At 37.0% G+C, this 20504-nt stretch overlaps 1 protein-coding gene across 9 annotated transcripts in view; it reads left to right on the top strand.

The window, feature by feature from the left end:
* The window catches only part of RHOT1 (ras homolog family member T1), an 82234-nt gene extending 61730 nt beyond the window's left edge, over window positions 1-20504 (top strand). For 3 of the 9 annotated variants that reach the window (XM_021928916.2, XM_021928913.2, XM_031657460.1), the window contains 6 exons: window positions 651-770; window positions 1779-1981; window positions 3031-3126; window positions 4819-4941; window positions 17531-17674; window positions 19395-20504. In XM_021928916.2, the coding sequence (XP_021784608.1) occupies window positions 651-770; window positions 1779-1981; window positions 3031-3126; window positions 4819-4941; window positions 17531-17674; window positions 19395-19512 (804 nt within the window). In that variant the 3' untranslated portion in view covers window positions 19513-20504. Of the gene's footprint in view, window positions 1-650; window positions 771-1778; window positions 1982-3030; window positions 3127-4818; window positions 4942-6446; window positions 6561-17530; window positions 17675-19394 lie in introns of all 9 variants that reach the window. The other 6 variants (XR_002518048.2, XM_021928918.2, XM_021928914.2 and 3 more) reach the window with 6 other exon arrangements.

The raw sequence follows: 20504 nt of genomic DNA on the forward strand, positions 1-20504 counted from the left end.
ACAGAGCAAAATGACCTTACTGTAAAGAGTTATTTGCTTTTTGTTTTTGATTAGTGGGGGAGAAGAGGTGGTGTGGTAGAAAAAAAATGGATTTGAGAATCATATCTGAGTTCAAATTTTGATTTGATAACTTCCTAGATGTGTACCATGGGCAGCTGACTTAATCTTTCTAGCCCGTCTCCTTTTCTGTAGAATGTAAACAATGCATGTAGAGGGTCTGCTGCCACACATTAGTCACTCACTAATACTAGCTGCCATTGAATCTTTTTTTTTTTTTTTTTTTTTTTTGAGACAGGGTTTCACTTCTGTCACCCAGGCTGGAGTGCAGTGGCACGATCTCGGCTCACTGTAACCTCTGCTTTCCAGGCTCAAGCGATTCTCCTGCCTTAGCCTCCCCAGTAGCTGGGACTACAGGCACATGTCAGTGTGCTTGGCTAAGCTTCCACAGAATCTTAATCACCATTTTTAGTCTACAGAAACAGAAGATACTTATTTGTCTATACTTTCTACTTTTAAAAATGGCCCGAAAAGTTATGCTTAACCAGTACTTTTAAAGTTAGGAAGTCCAGGGGAGGAAGTAATAAGCTATTATGACTTAATATATCAATATTATGATACTTATATATTTCATTGTCTTTTTCTTTTACAAGTTGCATGATATCTCAGAATCGGAATTTCTAACTGAAGCTGAGATCATTTGTGATGTTGTGTGCCTGGTATATGATGTCAGCAATCCCAAATCCTTTGAATACTGTGCCAGGATTTTTAAGGTTTGTTGCTCCTACAGACTATGACTAAATGTAACTTCATATGGAGTTTTTATGGAATTGCAGTGTGGTGTTTCCTAATCACAAAAATGCAACAAAATCATGTGTGGAGCTTTTTAAAAATACATACATCTTTACCCTATCCCTAAAGGTTCTGGTTTTGTTCTAAAGTGCTAGAGTCTCAGACCTATATATTTCTAAAAGTTTTCTACATGTGATTCTGAGGTGCTTCTTGATTGAGAACTTTTGCATTAATGCAAGGTCTTCCTGGCTGTTAAAGTTACATATGTCTGCCTTCTCTCTGATGAAAAAAAAAAGAGTAGTACGTATGGAATATATATTGCCAAATATACCAAGAATAACAGCCAGAGGAAAAGGATAAACCTGAAGCTTAGAAAGTCTATCAGTCACTTAGAGATTATGAAATAGCAAAAAACTGGAAATAATCAAGATGGCTGACAATGGACGATGATTTACTGAAGATAAAATAATCTAGTGGAATATTAGACAATATTTAAAAAATAAAAACAATAAATGGAAAATTAAAAATGGTTTTGAATTCTGAAGAATATGGAGGACACAGTATTACATTTTTAAGTGATTATGTCCAGCATGACTGCAACTGTACAAACACCATATGAATGCATGTGTTCAAGGACTAGAGGTGATATGAAAAAATGAAATTAGTTTTTATAGAAGAATTTAGGTGGATTTCTTCATATTTCAAAATAATGTGTGTTTAATGTGTGTTTTTAATTACATATTTTTTTAAATTGTAATCTAAAGAATCAGTATAGGTCTGTTTTGTCATCTGCATTGGAAAAGTGGTCTGGGTCTTATTTATTATATGAAATTTACCTAGACCACTGCTAATCTTTGCCTTTTGGTTCATTTTTTCGCTTTGAAACTACTGTTGCTTTGCCTCTCTGGAGGAAATGTGTGGTTCACATTTAATTAAATAGTAATTTTTGAACTTATTATCAGATTTTGATTTCATTTTTTATTCCATAGCAACACTTTATGGACAGCAGAATACCTTGCTTAATCGTAGCTGCAAAGTCAGACCTGCATGAAGTTAAACAAGAATATGGTATTTCACCTACTGATTTCTGCAGGAAACACAAAATGCCTCCACCCCAAGCCTTCACTTGCAATACTGCTGATGCCCCCAGTAAGGATATCTTTGTTAAATTGACAACAATGGCCATGTATCCGTAAGTACTTGCTCTGTCTTCATTTTCATGTTGCATGGTTCATAACATTGCATGCCATTATTAGCCATGAAGGGAATATCTTTGTCACATAGGAATTGTTCAGCAACAGAAAGATACTTTGTAATGAGAAGGTACAAATGTGAGTAAATGCAAGTTTGGTTTGAATGCCTCAATAGAACAATATAAACAGTACTTCTGGCAATATTTGTATATTTTTGAGCAGGCTCTAACTATCTTAATAGGATAGTACAATAAAACACAACGCCCTACCCAGCATTAAAAAATAGTTTTACTGGAATAAAATGGGGTTGGCATCATGTTGTTTTATGCTTATAAAGCATTTTCATATGAACAAAGTTTACTTTTACATTTTTCTGTTATTGACCTTAGGTATATGAAGTTTTCTAAAATCTTTTATTAATTTATGTTGAAATTATGGGTATGCTTGAGTTCAGGATATGTCTTTTTTAAGTGCCATAAAGAGTAGTTGTAATTGGAATTTCTACTGTATAAATGTTTTACATTAAGTGTTATGAGCCACAAATTTCATGTACATTTATTATATATCTATACATGCATATGCACAAGCACATAACTGTGGTCATCTCCGTAGTTTACTAACTGCCTTAAAATTGCATGGTTCTTAATGGCATTTCCCTCAAGTAGTGTGTTTGTATAAATTCTGTTTTGTAACAAAATAGTTTTTCAGGCAGTGCGTTTCTCAGGACTTTATAGCTTATTCTACTTATTCTTATGTTAGTCTCTAAATTATTTTTCTTCTTATGAAAACTGTAGTGTAAAATAGAGTAATAATCAAACATTGCTATAAACCAAGACTGACATTTTTCAAAAAGGTGTTGATTTGTACAGATTTTTAAAGTCAGAGTTAACTTTACTGCTATTTTATTACCTAATACTTTTTTTAGATGCAACAAACCCTTGAATTTCTATTTGTATTCGAAGACAAGTCATTCCTATTATTATAGAATAACCAAAACCTTATTTATGTTTTACCTTTGCTTTAAAACTCTCATGTATGTTATCTACAGAGAGGATCATTACAGAGACAGACTCTCCCGAGACATGGGCCACACTGATAGAATAGAGAATTTGAGAAAAATCTGGGTCTTTCTAAAAACTGCTTTGTAAGTTACTTTTTCTTTATGACTTCTGTGGGATTTTGTTGATATTTTCTTAGAGAATGACCAAATCTCCTTTCTTGCCATAATTAACATTTAGTAATTATGTAGAAACGCACTGCTTGGTCAGGCTTGCTGCCTAACTGTATATTACGTTGTCTTCCTTACTACATAAATGTACTTCTTTAATCTTGTAGTTACAGTAACTGCAACTGTGTTTTTACATCTGCATTTTTAAAACATTTTATTGTAATTCTGTGTGTGTGTGTGTGCGCGCATGTGTGTGTGTGTTATATGATAAATGTACATACATGGACCACTTGTTTATACGGTTAATCCCAAACTACTTCTCATGAAGCATCTCCCTGTTGCTAAGCATACTTTGCATCTCTCCTTTTTGGTGGGTGGAGCCTTGTGTATGTTAAAGAATCAGATTTGATTTATAAAATAACAGATGGATTCCAGTATGACAGCTGGCAGTGACTTAGTAGCAGTGATTTGTTCATCATCACAAGTCAAAAAAAAAATGAAAAAAAAAAAATGAAAAAGGAATGTCTTGAGACTATACAGATTTTTTAAAAAATTAATTCTTGTTTTTCTTCATGTTGGGAATTAGGCATTATTGGAATGCTGCTAATCGCCACAACCATGCCACCGTGTGCTGTGGTCTCATCAGATCTCACAAGCTAAGCCAAGTCAGATTGGGCCAGTCCTTTGACTGAGAAGCCTATAAAAAAATGTTCAGGTGTTACAGGAATTGATGTCATTGATTCATCAGGTGGTGCTCTTCTGAGTGGGTTCTGAGCCAGTACCTCTTCATGGGTGGTGTGATGGCTTTGTATGAATGAGTGGCTCTGACCACTGAACAGTCATTGGAGACCCCCTACTTTGGTAGTTAGAGCTGAGGTGAAATGGGTTGTCCCCTGTGCCTGCACCAACTAGTACAACTCTACTCAACCAGAAAGGAGTCAAAAAGCCTCCCTAAATTTCATATCTAATTTCAATTGGATCCATTGTTGATTTTTACATCCTTACCCAGAGTTTCATACTGTCATATTTAGCTGCTGTGTTTGGATAGCAGATGAAATCAACCCTATATTTTATTTGAGTAGAAATTTATAAAGCACCTTGATTAGTTCCTTTGAGAGCCAGGGTGCTTGATGAAGTAAAGACGTTGTTGTTCACATCTTCTCAGGGTTGAATATACTTGTCTTTTGACTCATTTGTGTATTTATCATTCTTCTCCTTCCTGGTTTTCAGGCATGTGTGTATGCTGAGGGAGGAGGAGGAGGGAATGGTTATTTAAACGCTAGCAAACTTTGTCCTTTTGGTGGGTGCTTATGGCTTACTCAGTTTTTCTTTTTATTAATTTAGACAAGGGTGCCATCTATTGCTGTGCATATTTATTCCACAAAAATCCATGTAATAATAATTCCATCCCCCCTCCAAAAAAAGCAAAAGTGTCAGCTAATTTTCCCTAGATTTTCTACAGGGAGGGAGGAGGAAGCTATTACTGTTTATTATGTTTTTGGTAAATGTGGAATTCTGCACAACTTTAGCATGCCCCACACTGTCCTTTTCCTTTCTACAAAGAGTGTTGCTTATGCCTAAGTCTTTTTTTTTTAAGTTGGCACGCCCTGACTTGTGCCATATTTGTAAGTAAGAACTCAACTCCTGTCCTTCTGTGTGTTTTCGCAGCCATGCCCGGTTACGCTGTATGTGCACCTGCAACAGGTGTACATTTTGCATCTGTCAGAACTTCCTCAACTCAGACTTGCTGCAATCTGTAAAGAACAAAATCTTCACTGCAGTTCTTAACAGGTTCTTAACTTTATTTACTGGGTACCAGGCATTCTGTTAAAATACAAAAGAAAAAAGTGGATAACTATTTATTATACAGATACTCACTACAAAGACAAGCTGACTGATGCCCAACTAACTTCCACTAAAATTCTCACTGTGATGACAATGTTTAGTTTTGGAAGCATCCTTAATAATGTTTTAAAATTAATAGGTATATTTAGAGGACTGTAAAATAAGATTTTGGATGATTTTTTTCATAAGGAAAATAAATTATCTTTCCTATTAAAAGATAATATGTATAGGGAAATTAAAATCTTTTGGCTGTGAGTTATAGAAATAATAGAAATAGATTAGGACTTTTGTAGTAAAGAAAAGACACATTGATCCTAAATGAAAGATATTATATTATACTGTACTCAGCTTACATTGAAATAATATATCTCATTAAAACCATAGTAATGCGAACAGTATTTTGGGTTTGAAAAAATATTCTATTCTTGAAACCATTTATAATTATAATCTACTTTTACTTTTAAGCACCTGGAGTGTTTATTTGAAAGAACATGGTTTCTAGACATGAGGATAATAACCAGCTTTAAGAACTCAAAGGAATATGGAAAAGGGAAAAAGATCTGTAGTACTGGTTTTTTAGGTCTTTATAATTGAACCAAAAGCATGAAGTAATCCTATAAAGTAATACGCTTTTAAGAAAGAAAGAGAAAAAAAAAAGGATGCATATATTCCCTCAAAGCTATAATCTTGGAAGGTTGTATTCTTATTCTAATCATGCTACCTTTGTTCAAAACAGTTTTACATTTTTTGAGCATTTAAGAGCTGAATACTAATTTGTACCTGATGTCATATTTATATGCATTAGGTTTTTGAAATCATTTAAATTGGGAGCTGGGCTGGATTAAGATGGATGATCAAGCTAAATATTCAGTTTTGGTTAGAAATGGGTCAGTTATTTGGCTCACCATTCGGACACTCACTGAGGGCTAGACTTTATATCAAATGACCATAGTTTGTATCCACCAGCAATATAGTGGATATGTCTGTGAAACAGTGAGTTTATTTCTTCTATGAGTCAGAAACTGATTTTGAAGGCATTCTAAGAGTTTCAGTGATGTTTCGAGCACTAGCAGCTCTGGAATAAGAATGCAACCATCTCAGGTGACTGCTTTGAAGGGATCACCACACTCATTTGGTGGCAAAGTTCTGCTTCTGTGCTTCAGCACCTTGTAAAGTAGTAACATAGACAGATTCTCTCATGATGACTGACAGAAAATGCAAGGCTAGTTCAAACCAAACAACACTCAGGTGCTCCAGTTTTGGGAATCGTTGAGTTGGAAGAGATTCTGGAATTCATCTGGCCTGACCTCCTGTTAGAATGCCTTCCTGCAAGCCTTCCTGAGAGAGTGCTGTTTATCTGCTGATGGCTTGCCTCATTGGAAAGCGTTTTTGCTTTTGCTTTTATTATTTTTTTTTAACTAAATGTTTTCCCTATAACTTTCTCTCTTTAGTTTTAGTTCTGCCCTTTAGAACAACATACGACTATTCTACTCCCTCTTCAACATAGCAATCCTTCAGGCATTTGAAGACGGCCATCATGTCTCCCCTAATTTTCTCTTCTCCAGGTAGAACATCCCCATTTCTTTCAGCCTTTTCTTAAATTAGATGGTTTAGTGAACTCATCATTCCTGGTTGTCTTCATCTGAAAGCCCCTTAGGTTTTCACAGTACCTCTTAAAAGGTGCCACCAAGAATAGAAAGCAGTGTTGCAGTTTTAGTGTGAGTAGTCCAGAACAGTGGGCATCTGTCTAGGGCATGAATTAACTTTTTGGCAGTCCCATCCCACTGTTGACATATATTATCTTGGGGTTAATTAAAGTCAGATGTTTTTCATATGAAGAGACAGATGTCTCCTCCTTTCTAATTGTGTATTTGGCATTTTTTAGTTGATGCTTTAAATCTAAATGCAGATACATACATATCTCTATTAAATGTCATATTCTTCTTTTTGATCCATTTGTTCTAGTTCAATCATTTCGAACATTATTTCTGTCATTTGTCCCATTATATATCTCTCTAAGCATTGTGCTGTTTGCAAATTTGGTAGATATGTACTGTCTTTCAAGTTACTGATAAAAAAAAAAAAAGATGTTGAATACCCAGAGGTTGGAAAGAGGGAGAGTACTAAACTGAGCAAGCCCTATAGTATAATGACAGGTTCAAAATTCTTGGGAAAGGATTTTTCAGTCAATGAAAAATATGCTATTATCCAGCCCACATTTTATCTTCCTATCTTATCAGATATTTCATGAAGGATTTTTCTAAAATCAGTATATAATTTCTTCCATATTCCTCTGATCTACCAATATCATAATTTTATCTAATTAGCAAGCAACATCTATTTGATATCTTATTTTGGTGGACTCACCTTGGCTCCCCATAATTGCTGATCACAAACCACCTATTTTTTTTTTTTTTTTTTACCTATTCTAGAAACTCTTGATTGTCCATAATTACAGATTGATTCATCGTCTGTGTCCCTGGTGACAATTTTATTCCTAGATTGGTTTAGTTAGCTTTCAAATAAAATTGGTTTAGTTAGCTTTCAAATGAAATAGGATAGATTGTGCATTAAATGAATACAATTGCACATAGTAAATTATATAGTGACCCTCAAAGAGAAATCAGTAAGTTTTGGTCATACCTGTTTATAAACTGGTAGTAATTTAATGGTAATGTCAGCACACATCCTGACATCTGGTAATCAAGAATGGAAAGAATGAAAACAACAAGTAGAGGATCCAGTGTACTTTTCAAACAGCTCCTTCCTTATCCCCGTTAGTATTTCAATTATTTAAGAGAAGTACAGTGGAATTTTAGGGGCTGCATACTGGAGTTTCTTCTACTTTATGAAAGGTAAGTAAGATAGGCAGGTGGGGGCCAAAAACTCAGTGCCCACAGGTCCTGGATGGATAATGTAAAAGAATGAAGGTGGCCAAGTATAAGAAACAAGGAGAGGTGGGGACTCTGACAGGCACTGTCTAAAAGAGGCAGCCACCACTCAGCTCTGGCCATTTGTTGTTGTACAGGTCTGGTGTTGCCAGATTTTCTGGTTTTACAAGAGACTGGAAATAAAGGCTTTGGTGTGAAATTTCCTGATATTTAGAGATTAGCAATTAATTAACAAATTTTTAAAGTACTAATCAGAGCAAAGCATGCTTATGGTCCACCAGCTTGCAACCTCAGTCTTAAGGTATGGCCTAGTTGTGAAAATGGAGGCCCAGGAAAAGGACACCTACAGAATGAAAATGTCTCTGGTCCCATCACCACCACCACCATTTTACTCCTTTCCCATGAAAAATTGGAAAAAGTTATTGGGTGGTGGGATGAGAATGGAACCACTTTTCCCTGTTAACTTCTCAGGTTTTGGCAGCTGTTATTAGTTGGTCACTATTGGTTTCCTGTGTTAGACATATCCTAATGTTAAGCACAAAAAAGACTGATTAAGTAAAAGTCATTTAAAACTTTTTCACTGTAGTTTATTCATAGGGAGGGTTCTCACTTACCACTAGGTCCTAAGTCTTTGTTTTTAGATATCAGAACTACCATGCTTAGTGTTTGATTTAGAATTGTAAAAGAGCAGTTCTAAAAGGCTTGTCTTTTTTTGTTTGTTTGTTTGTTTGTTTGTTTGTTTTTTGAGATGGAGTCTCACTCTGCCACCCAGGCTGGAGTGCAGTGGCATGATCTCAGCTCACTGCAACCTCCACCTCCCAGGTTCAAGTGATTCTTGTGCCTCAGCCTCCTGAGTAGCTGGGAGCACAGGCATGTGCCACCTTGCCCGGCTAACTTTTATATTTTTAGTTTCGCCGTGTTTCAAACTGGTCTCGAACTCCTGACCTCAGGTGATCTGCCCGCCTCAGGCTCCCAGAGTGCTGGGATTACAGGTGTGCGCCACCTCGCCCAGCCGTCATTTTTATTTAAGTAAAAAGTTTCATTGAATGTCTGCAAAGAATTAAATTAGTAGACAAGTATTGGTCTCAAATCAGCAATTGTTTTAGAGTGCTTGTAAAAATTTTGGTCACTGAAATACAAATTGCTACCAGATATGATACATGTTTGATTGAGGCCACATTCTCTTATTACCCTACTCTCTCCTAACCCCACCGTGATTTGGTTTATTCATTCACAGTACTTAATTTAAGTACCTGCTTTGAATAGGAACCTGCTGTGAACTGGGGCAAAATTTGAAAATGAAGAAGATATGGAACCTGCTTTTACGCATCTTTCTAAATATTATGTCTCTAAGAAAAACATTTTTTAACTTTGCTTATATTTTCAGTGATGTTAGTCCTTCATGCTAAAAAGAAAAGTGCTATATAACCTGATAATGAATTTAGGCAGTTTCAAGAGGTTAATTTCTGCAAGTGTTTTTTCTTTTATGAGAAAAAAATTGTCTTTTTTCTTGAACTTATTTACTAACATTATATATTTTAAATATAGAAATAATAAAAAAAATTATTTCCAATTTAATTGAACGTATATTGACTTTGACATGTGAGAGTAGTATTAAACACACATCTATCTCACATGTAATCTTTCTCTTGGTAATTATGATCTCACTCTTAGATCTGGATAGGTTTATGTTTTCCTTTAGACTAATTTATGAATAACTGGAACTATTTGAATTTAAATACATTTGGAGAATGATTAACATGTGGTCAGATGATTTTAATCTTTGGGACTGCTTTCATTTCAAGTGGTATAAATTACATTACTGGAGAAAAAGATGTTTTGAATATATTTTATATTTTAAATATCTTTTAAATTTGAAAGTGATTATATATAGATGAGCTTGATTGTTGGTTTGAACTACCCAGGATTTTTATTTATTAAGTATTTATTACTCTGACTTGAGAACACTCCTGCTTTGCATGAGAATGTTTCTAGATTGTAGTGTGTCGTGAACTTTAATTTGTCCTTTTTTTTAGATGTTTGTTTTCATTTGTTTGTTTGTGTCACTTAGTAATTTTTTAATACTCTCAATCTCCTTCCCAGCTAAGTTTTTGTGTATAATCCCATCACTTCCTCTAACCTGTTATTTAATCAAATATTGTTTATTTTACAGTTTGTTATTTGGGCGTGATTTCCTTTGTGCATATTTTGGTTTTAGGATTTCTTTCATTCTATTTTATTATTTGCATTAGCCATATACATTGTTGGTTCGTGCTACTTCTTAAGTTCAGTGGCAGCATTAGAGTTTGACAACCAAGCGCATAGTTCACACTGAGTATTTACAGAGGCCCAAAAGCGTGATGGACAGCATACCTATTGCATTTTTTACCCTATTTATAATGTATTTTTAGATTAAATATGTGTGTGACATTTAAGCCATTCATTAATGACTGACTTCATTCACCCATATTGCTTTAATAATCACCCAAGTTCTTCCTTTATGTAGCGTGAATTCATTACTTAATATAGGAGTCCTTTGTTGAAAAAAGGATTTTAATATTGTCAGACAAAAATGAACTGCTTTTTCATAGGATTGCCTTATGAAGAGGATAGGTTTCTAAAAATCTTAATGTTGTTAAATGTTGGAAATCTAAGAGTCCTTGGAATATTACGTTATAGTAAAATATTTTATCCAAGGAAGTCCTGCGTTAGTTTCTTTTTTTGTTTGTTTGTTTGTTTTTGTTTTTTTGAGACGGAGTCTCACTCTGTCGCCCAGGCTGGAGTGCAGTGGCCGGATCGCAGCTCACTGCAAGCTCCGCCTCCCGGGTTCACGCCATTCTCCTGCCTCAGCCTCCCGAGTAGCTGGGACTACAGGCGCCCGCCACCTCGCCCGGCTAGTTTTTTGTATTTTTTTTAGTAGAGACGGGGTTTCACCGTGTTAGCCAGGATGGTCTCGATCTCCTGACCTTGTGATCCGCCCGTCTCGGCTCCCAAAGTGCTGGGATTACAGGCTTGAGCCACCGCGCCCGGCCTGTTAGTTTCTTATGAAAGTTATTTATTCCCTTGTATGAAGGTCCTTATAAGATTGTTCGTGAATTTGTATACATAGTTATATATTTAAAGTTATACAAGAGTTTAATAGATTTCATTAAGTAAGCTGCTGCTTCTTATAATTTTTAAATTTTTTGTCATTTGGTTAATATATTAAAGGACATGACAAGGTGAAGTTTGTCTTACGTGATCTTTAAGTATCACTAGTTAACATATAGATATTGGAGCATTTCCTTTGTATTCATGATCATCTGTAAATTCAGATTCTTCTAATGCTTGGTGAAGCATTTCTTGACATTAGTACACACCCGTGTCCTTTCCCAAAGTGTGTTACTATTTAGGCATGCTCAGTTAACAGCTTGCTTATGGTTTGTGTTGAAGCTGCTAGAGACTGTATATTGATTCCTTAACCTATTTATCCTATTAAATATTTATCCTAATAAATATCCTATTGAGATATTTTATGCCTATTGGCTCAGTTAGGAGAATTGTCCTTATTAAAATTGTTATTAGCTATAGTGGCATTATTATTAAAAGTAGATATAGAAAATATGGCCAGGCACTGTGGCTCACGCCTGTAATCCCAGCACTTCGGGAGGCCAAGGAGGGCAGATCATGAGGTCAAGAGATTGAGACCATCCTGGCCAACATGGTGAAACCCCGTCTCTACTAAAAATACAAAAATTAGCTGGGCGTGGTGGTGCGCACCTGTAGTCCCAGCTACTCAGGAGGCTGAGGCAGGAGAATTGCTTGAACCCAGGAGGCGGAGGTTGCAGTGAGCTGAGATCGCACCACTGTATTCCAACCTGGTGACAGAGCAAAGACTCCATCTCAAAAAAAAAAAAAGAAAGAAAGAAAATACTTCACCAGATTGAAACATTTGGAGAAATAAAAGCAGAGAGTTCAGAACTTTTTTTTTTTTAATTTCTAATATTTTATTTTATTTTATTTTTAATTTTATTTTTTTATTTTATTTTATGATAGAGTCTGACTTTGTTGCCCAGGCTGGAGTGCAGTGGCCCTATCTCGGCTCACTGCAACCCCCACCTCCCAGGTTCAAGCGATTCTCCTGCCTCAGCTCCCAAGTAGCTGGGATTACAGGTATGCACCACCACACCTGGCTAATTTTTTGTATTTTTAGTAGAGATGGGTTTCACCATGTTGGCCAGGCTGATCTTGAACTCCTGACCTCAAGTGATCTGGCTTCTTCTGCCTCCCAAATGCTGAGATTACAGGCATGGGCCACCATGCCCGGCCTCAGAAGACTTTTTTTTAAGTGGAATATTTGAAAATAGAAAAGGGCCAAGTGCAGTGGCTCATGCTTCTAATCCCAGCACTTTGGGAGGTCAAGGCAGGAGGATCACTTGAGCTCAGGAGTTCGGGACCAGCCTGGGTCACAAAGTGAGATCCTGTCTCTACAAAAAGTTAAAAAAAAAAAAAAAAAAAAAGCTGGGTGTGATGGCTCACACGTGTGGTCCCAGCTATATAGGAGGTTGAGGTGAGAGGTTTGCTTGAGTCCAGGAGGTCAAGGCTGTAGTGAGCTGTGTTTGTGCCACTGTACTCTAGCCTGGGTGACACAATGAGATTCTGTCTGAAAAAAAAAAAAAAATAGAGCTGGGCACAGTGTTTCACACTCATAATTTCAGCAGTTTTGGAGATTGAGGCAGTAGGATTATGTGAACCCAGGAGTTCCAGACCAGTCTGGGCAACAAAGTTGTATTAAGACCCCCCATCTCTACAAAAAATCATAAATTAGCCAGATGTGGTAGCATGCTTTTGGGGTCCCAGCTACATGGGAGGCTAAGGCAGAAGGATCACCTGAGCCCAGGAGGTTGAGGCTGCAGTGAGCTGTGTTCGTGCCACTGCATTCGAGCCTGAATAAGAGCAAGACCCTGTCTTTAAATAAATAAATAAAGACAGAAAAATTTACTGTAGTTTGGTGACCTCAGTATAGTTTTCAACTTGAGATACGTAATTACAAATAAGAAAAAGCTAAATATGATATCTCTGTGCCCTGATAACTTTAGATACACTCGCATTACAGTTACGTTGGTTGTTTTAGAGTATTATCTTAAAAATCTATACCTGAGATATATATATATGGATAGAGTTGTAAAATTAGAAGACCATTCACATTAGTGCATTTGTACATCTCTTAGTTGTATTTTGGAAAGAATAAGATGGTGAGATGAGGAGTGAAAAATAGGAAATTGAAATACATTTCTGAGAAATTGTGGGGAAGACTGATAAAAATGACTCTCTGGAGCTCCTCTGAGTAAAGTCTCTCAGTTTTGCTTCCTTTGAGTATTTTCTACTGAACTTTTCTTTTCATCTGCATAACAGCTTACAGTCTAAGACAAGGTTAATTGATATCTGGGTAACAATTTCTGAATTCTTACCCTTCCTCTGTGTTGCCCAGGCTGGTCTTGAACTCCTGGCCTCAAGCAGTCCTCCAACTTCAGCCCCCCAAAGATCTGGGATTACAGTGTGAGCCTCTGTGCCCAGCCAGTTCATGTTTTTATATTCACCTTAAGTTGCAGGGTTAATTAAAAGTATTTTGTATGCCCTTGCACTAAAGATATTCAGTGCAAAGGTACATAGGAATTTTGGCCAGTCTGCAAATGCCTTGTGTGACTGTTCACACAGTTATTCATTTAACTCTTTATTACCTGAATTTTTGCAACATTTTCTTCTCTCTGCATTATTAAGTAGCAGCCTTAATAAAACCCAAGTCCAGATGTGTTGGTTGGCTCCTACACCTATGTCAAGGAGAACTTGACGTCTGATATATTTATGGGCCTTCAGCACTTCTAAGCCAGAAAGCCAACATCCCAGACACAGTAATTTTCAACTAAGAACTTGAAAGCTCTAACAAACTGTGAATGATTACTCAGGGTTATATTCAACATTTAGTCATTATTTCTAATGTTGTAAAAAGACATACTGCTTAACTAAATGATCTTATTCCACATAGAGTAGGAAAGTTTGGTGATTTTGATATATCACTAGGTTAGAAAAAACCCTTTTTACATAGACACACATACACGTTTTTGACCTTGTAACATTTAATTCTGGGAAGTCTATCTTAACGAAAACATCCTAAATATGGAGAAAAATTTTATGTAGAAAGATAGTCTTTTTTTTGTAGCCACAAATAAATGGAGATAGCCAGGTTGGGCATGGTGGCTTATGCCTATAATCCCAGCACTTTGGGAGGCTGAGGCCAGGAGTTCAAGACTAGCCTGTGCAACATAGCAAGACCCCATCTCTACAAGAAAAATGAAAATTATCCAGGCATGATAGCATACACCTGTAGTCCCAGCTACTTATGTGGCTGAAGCAGGAAGATCACTTGAGCTCAGCAGTTCAAGGCTGCGGTGAGCTAGGATTGTACCACTGCACTATCCAGCCTGGGTGACACAGCAAGACGCTGTCTCTGAAAAGTAAAATAATAAAACAAAAGGAGATAGCCAGCAATAGGATAATAGAATATAATCCAGCTATTTAGAATGTTTCCATAATTGATGAAGAAGTCCATGCCTTATAACAAGTGTGAAAAATATATAGAATTATACACACACTGTGTTTGCAGCTATGTAAAAAATACATAGAAAAAGTCTAAAAGGGGCTGGTCACAGTGGCTCACACCTGTAATCCCAGCACTTTGGGAAGCTGAGGCAGGCGGATCATTTGAGGTCAGGAGTTTGAGACCAGCCTGGTCAACATGGTGAAAACCCATCTCTACTAAAAATACCAAAAATTAGCTGGGCATGGTGGTACACACTTGTAATCCCAGCTACTCGGGAGCCTGAGGCACAAGAATGACTTGAAGCCGGGAGGTGGAGGTTGCAGTGAGCTGAGATTGTGAGACTCTGTCTCAAAAAAAAAAAAAAAAAAAAAAATGTCTAAAAGGAAATACCTGACATTTTAATTTGTTGCCTTGGGTAACATAAATGATTTTTTTTCTTACTTTGCCTTATTTTCTAATGAGTGTATATTAACTTTTTTTATCTTTGAAAATAAACTTTAGAAAGAAAACTATGCAATAAGATACTGTAAGTTATTCTAAGATGGTATTTTCTGTAAGTCATTTTGAAAGAATTATGCTTTTGAACTGTGGAAGAATTGTTTCTGCTTAAGTTTAGAAATGAGCCAGAAGCAGCTGGGCATGGTGGCTCACGCCTGTAATCTCAGCCCTTTGGGAAGCCAAGGTGGGTGGATCACTTGAGTTCGGGAGATCGAGACCGTCGTGGCCAACATGGTGAAACCCTGTCTCTACTAAAAATACAAAAATTAGTTGGGCGTGGTGGCATGCACCTGTAGTCCCAGCTACTCGGAAGGCTGAGGCAGGAGAATCACTTGAACCTGGGAGGCGGAGGTTGCAGTGAGCTGAGATCACGCCACTGCACTCCAGCCTAGCGACAGAGTGAGAATTCGTCTGTCTCCAAAAAAATAAAAAGAAAAAGAAAGAAAGAAAGAAATGAGCCAGAAGCTTTATGAAACTGTTACTTGCCTCTGTTTGAGAACTGAAAGGACAAACATGAGTTAGTTTTTGATACTTTTGGAATACCTGCGAGACCACACTATTCTCTATTGAAATGGTATCAGTTAAGCAATGATAAATGTGCCCTCCATTTTAAATGCTTTCTCTTTTATAAATAGAACCTGGTAGTGCAGCCTTTAAATGCAGGTGGTAAAGGTGTAAAATAGTTCTGTAAGTAACTTTCCATGTCTAAAATTGTCTTAAATAGCTACTGTAACATTGATGGAGCCATTGAAATATATTTTATAAGTTAATAGTTACCTTAAGTTTTAAACTAGCTGTATCTTGAACATGTATCTATATTAATCTTGAAATGCAAAAGAAAACTAAGCAATAAGATCAGTCAGAATATCTTATTTCATGTGTCTTAAAACACAGGGGAGACCAGCCTGTAGTTCCAGCAGTTATAGAGGTCAAGGTGGAAGGATTGCTTGAGCTCAGGAGTTCAAGACCAGCCTGGACAACATAGTGAGACTTCATCTCTATAAACAAACAAACAGAAAACCACAGGGAGCTCTGTGAAACAGATATCCATATTTGAAGACTATTTATGAGAAATCGTTTTGATTGATTTCAATGTGATTATAGTTAGCTTAAATCCTAATTCTTTTTCCCTCTTAAGTTAAAAAATAAATGTAAGCCGGGCGCGGTGGCTCAAGCCTGTAATCCCAGCACTTTGGGAGGCCGAGACGGGCGGATCACAAGGTCAGGAGATCGAGACCATCCTGGCTAACACGGTGAAACCCCGTCTCTACTAAAAAACACAAAAAACTAGCCGGGAGAGGTGGCGGGCGCCTATAGTCCCAGCTGCTTGGGAGGCTGAGGCAGGAGAATGGCTTAAACCCAGGAGGCGAAGGTTTCAGTGAGCCAAGGTCGCGCCATTGCACTCCAGCCTGGGAGAAAAGAGCGAAATTCCATTTCAAAAAAAGAAAAAAGATAAACCTAAGCACTTAAAATTTTAGGAGTTTGATTCAAGAATCAGGCAGTGCCAGACGGCGGGTGGTTTGGAGCCCAAGGGGAAAGCTTGTATAAGGTGCACACCGAAGCAAGGCAAAGAAAGCATTTGAGGCCGGGCGCGGTGGCTCAAGCCTGTAATCCCAGCACTTTGGGAGGCCGAAACGGGCAGATTACGAGGTAAGGAGATCGAGACCATCCTGGCTAACACGGTGAAACCCTGTCTCTACTAAAAAATACAAAAAACTAGCCGGGCGAGGTGGCGGGCGCCTGTGGTCCCAGCTACTCCGGAGGCTGAGGCAGGAGAATGGCGTAAACCCGGGAGGCGGAGCTTGCAGTGAGCTGAGATCCGGCCACTGCACTCCAGCCTGGGCGACAGAGCCAGACTCAGTCTCAAAAAAAAATAAAAAATAAAAAAATTAAATGTAAAAATTTTAAAATAAAATTAAAAAAATCCGTCAGTGCAGATGCGTGATAATCACAGGGAGACCAAAGATGAAGAGAAACCTCTAATGCACCTTTAGCCTGTGATCTGACTTTAAATTCTATACATCTGCATTGACTAGGAGTTGTAAACTTTTGTTACTCTTGTCATAGATCCATGGTGGTCTATGAGTTTGGGATGTTGGACTCAATTTTTTCACAGATATATATTTGTAGTTTTTGATAATCCAAAGTTATAATCATCTGTAAACTTCATGACTAATAGTCGTTAACCTCATTTCTGATGAATACTTATGGTTACTACATGTTGTCAGGTACTGCTTATGGTGTTGGTTTAGAGGACTTGGTATTTCAGATGTACCAAGACCAGACTCATAGGGATGTTTGGAGAATATATATAAGAGCTTTAGGTTTCCTTGTCTGGGGTGGGTGTGTGTGTGTTTGTTGAGAGAGTACATACAGATAGGTTTTTTTTTTAAGTTTGGCAATTTGCTATAGAATACATTTATTTTAAATATAGAAAACATGAGATCCATCATATAGTGTGGCAACTCAATTTATGTGTGGGATGCATAATTGAGAGATGTTATTTTGAGTCCCCTTTTTTGTGAGCTCTGCTGTGAACTGCAAACTGTATGCATGTATATAAAAGGTTAAGAGCCCGGGTAGCTGAGTGGGGTGCCATGCTGTTAGCAGACGACGAAGGCAGTATTACTCACCAGGTGCACGCTGTCAGCTCTGTAGAAGATTCCATCTTCATGGAGTCATCTCATGGTCCACTTTTTCTTGAAGCCAGGTAACATTTCCAATGGGTTGGTCTAGTTGGAATTTTTCCAACTTGAAAAACCTAAGCATTTTCTTCTCTGACTTTTTTTTTAATGAAACACTGCCTGTTGGAAAAACTAACTTGCAAGCTGGAATGAATCTGTGATATCACTTTGCTTTGTAAGAAATAATTATGTGAGGAGTGATTTTTTTAAAAATAGAAACTGGTGAGGGTGAGAATTGGAGTGTTGTGTCTTGCTTTGTTGTGGTGTTAAGCATGGAGCACTCTAGCTTGTGTTGTAGACTTTTGTCCTAGGGATGTACAGACTCTATTTTGTGATAACTAATCTGTTCACTTTGACTGTTACTGAGGCAAAGTAGTTTTGTGCAGTTTGAATTCTTGGCTCTTAACTCTTTTGCATATGTCAGTACCTTGGTCTTTTAATGATATCTGACTTTTGCTTCAAATCTGTTTAACTTAGTTATAAAATAATCTAAACTAGACAGTCTCTCTAAGCTCTTAATTTTGTAAGTTTTCTTTTCTTTCTTTTTTTTTTTTTTTTTGAGATAGAGTCTCACTCTGTCACCTAGGCTAGAGTGCAGTGGCATCATGTCGGCTCACTGCAGCCTCTGTCTCCTAGGTTCAAGCAATTTTCCTGCCTCAGCCTCCCAAGTAGCTGGGATTACAGGCACCCACCACCATGCCCGGCTAATTTTTATATTTTTAGTAGAGACAGGGTTTCACCACGTTGGCCAGGCTGGTCTCGAACTCCTGACCTCAGGTGATCCACCCGTCTTGGCCTCCCAGAGTGCTGGGATTACAGGCATGAGCCACTGCACCCGGCCAATTTTTTAAGTTTTCTACATCATCTCAATTGTGTTCACTTAGTAACTAAGACTTCAGTGACATTTAAATAAAATGTTCTGACCTTTTCTTTAGAGCTTTATCCTCTTCATGGTAAGCTGTCATACTTGAGACTCTTGAGGGTACTTACTAAGCATGCTCACAACTCAGTTTGTGGTACAGGCTGTCCCTTGTCATGCATACTATGGCTTCCTTTATGTCATTGCCTTTCAATCCATCACGTTACATTATGTCCGTTAGTTGGTACCATTATCACTGCCTGTCTGACTAACACCAGGGATTGTTTTTTTTTCTCTTTAATTAGCAGTAACCAAATTAATGCAAACTGATAAATCTTCCCCTCCCCCTTTTGGTTTTTTGGGGTGGTGTTTTTTGTAAATTTTTATGAGGCTCAGTGTTTCCAAAGTTGACTTTAATCATTTCTCTTAGAAAAGTATTGTCACTTGTCACTTAACTGCTTACAAAATAGCTTTCAGTTCCTGGGGATAGGAGATTGCACATTATTTAACCATGAATATGATCCTCAAAATTGTGGGAACACCACCTTAATTTTCATTTTGAAGGACCATGATGGTATTATAAAATGCTAGATTGATTTGTCTAACTTCTTTATTTCCCGTGTGAAAAAAACGTTTACAAATTTGGATGTCTACTCCCACAAAGTAGCTAATTGTCTTTATTAGTGTCTACATTATGTCATTTTCTTAAAGTAATGATTAAGTAATTATATACATGGCTATATTGATCAATGTTTTTGATAAACATTACTGTATGCAATTAGCTTGACAAGTGTACTAATACTTACCTAAAAGTAGACTGCTAAATAACTGGTATAGGTTTTCATACTAATCATGTTTTAAGTAATAATTATATTTTCTGACTACAGGCACGTGACACAAGCTGACCTCAAGAGCTCCACGTTTTGGCTTCGAGCAAGTTTTGGTGCTACTGTTTTTGCAGTTTTGGGCTTTGCTATGTACAAAGCATTACTGAAACAGCGATGATATAAAAAGAAATACTGGCCCTACCAAAAACAAATACTTTTATGTACATTCTGAATGCTTTAAGTTCTGCTAGAAATATTGAGATATTTATACATGCAGAGTTACTTTATTAATATTTGTAATTCATGCATAAGAGTATTTTAATGATAGTTATAACTGCAGTATTGGCTAGCATATGGAAAGAAAACAGCTAACAGCCAAACTAAAATGGCTAAATTCCAGAGGCCAAAAGGGAATATTTTGTAAATACATGTACATATTCAGGTAAGATATGGTCTCCCAAGCTGAGTTCTAGAAATGGTGTTTCTAGACATTTCTAAATGGTATTGTTAGTGCTCACTTGACTCACTCTCCTAGGTTTAAGTTAGCCCAGAGATTGTATTTACTCATGGAACACTTTATTTATTTCACATTTACTCAGAATGATCCTTTGGGTTCTATAAGGACATGAGGCACAATTTGCCATTCTCTCTCCGTTTTTAAAAACATAAGCAGTGTCAGCTTACCAACATGACTTTTTTTCAGTCAGTTGTGGTAGGCCAGCCTTGAAGCCATCGCACAGTCTAGAAAATTGTGTAGCTGAGTGTGCAGCTCACCTTTAAGGGTGAAGTAAGGTAAAAGCAATTAGCAGAGACGTTATCTATGTGATTATGTTGCTTCTTTTGTCAGTATGTTGAATTTTATAGCCCTTTCAATGAAATGAAAAAAAAAAACAATTTGTATATTACCAATGTTTTTAGTTTAAATAAAGAGTCACCCTTACTACTGTTGAATTTCCTCCCAAGAGTAAATCATTCTATAATGGCTGTGTCTATTATAGTCTATTACAGTAACTGCATGTGTCACCAAGTGTTCTATATCAGGCTAGGATAACCTAGAGGCAGTAATTTTTTAAATGATAAATCTAATGAATATAAACTCTCATGATAAACCTATTTTTTCCATCATCCGCCTTTTCAAGTATTTAAATAAATAACTGCTGTGTACTGTGA

The sequence above is a fragment of the Papio anubis genome, chromosome 17 (assembly GCF_008728515.1).
Source record: "Papio anubis isolate 15944 chromosome 17, Panubis1.0, whole genome shotgun sequence".
Taxonomy (NCBI): domain Eukaryota; kingdom Metazoa; phylum Chordata; class Mammalia; order Primates; family Cercopithecidae; genus Papio; species Papio anubis.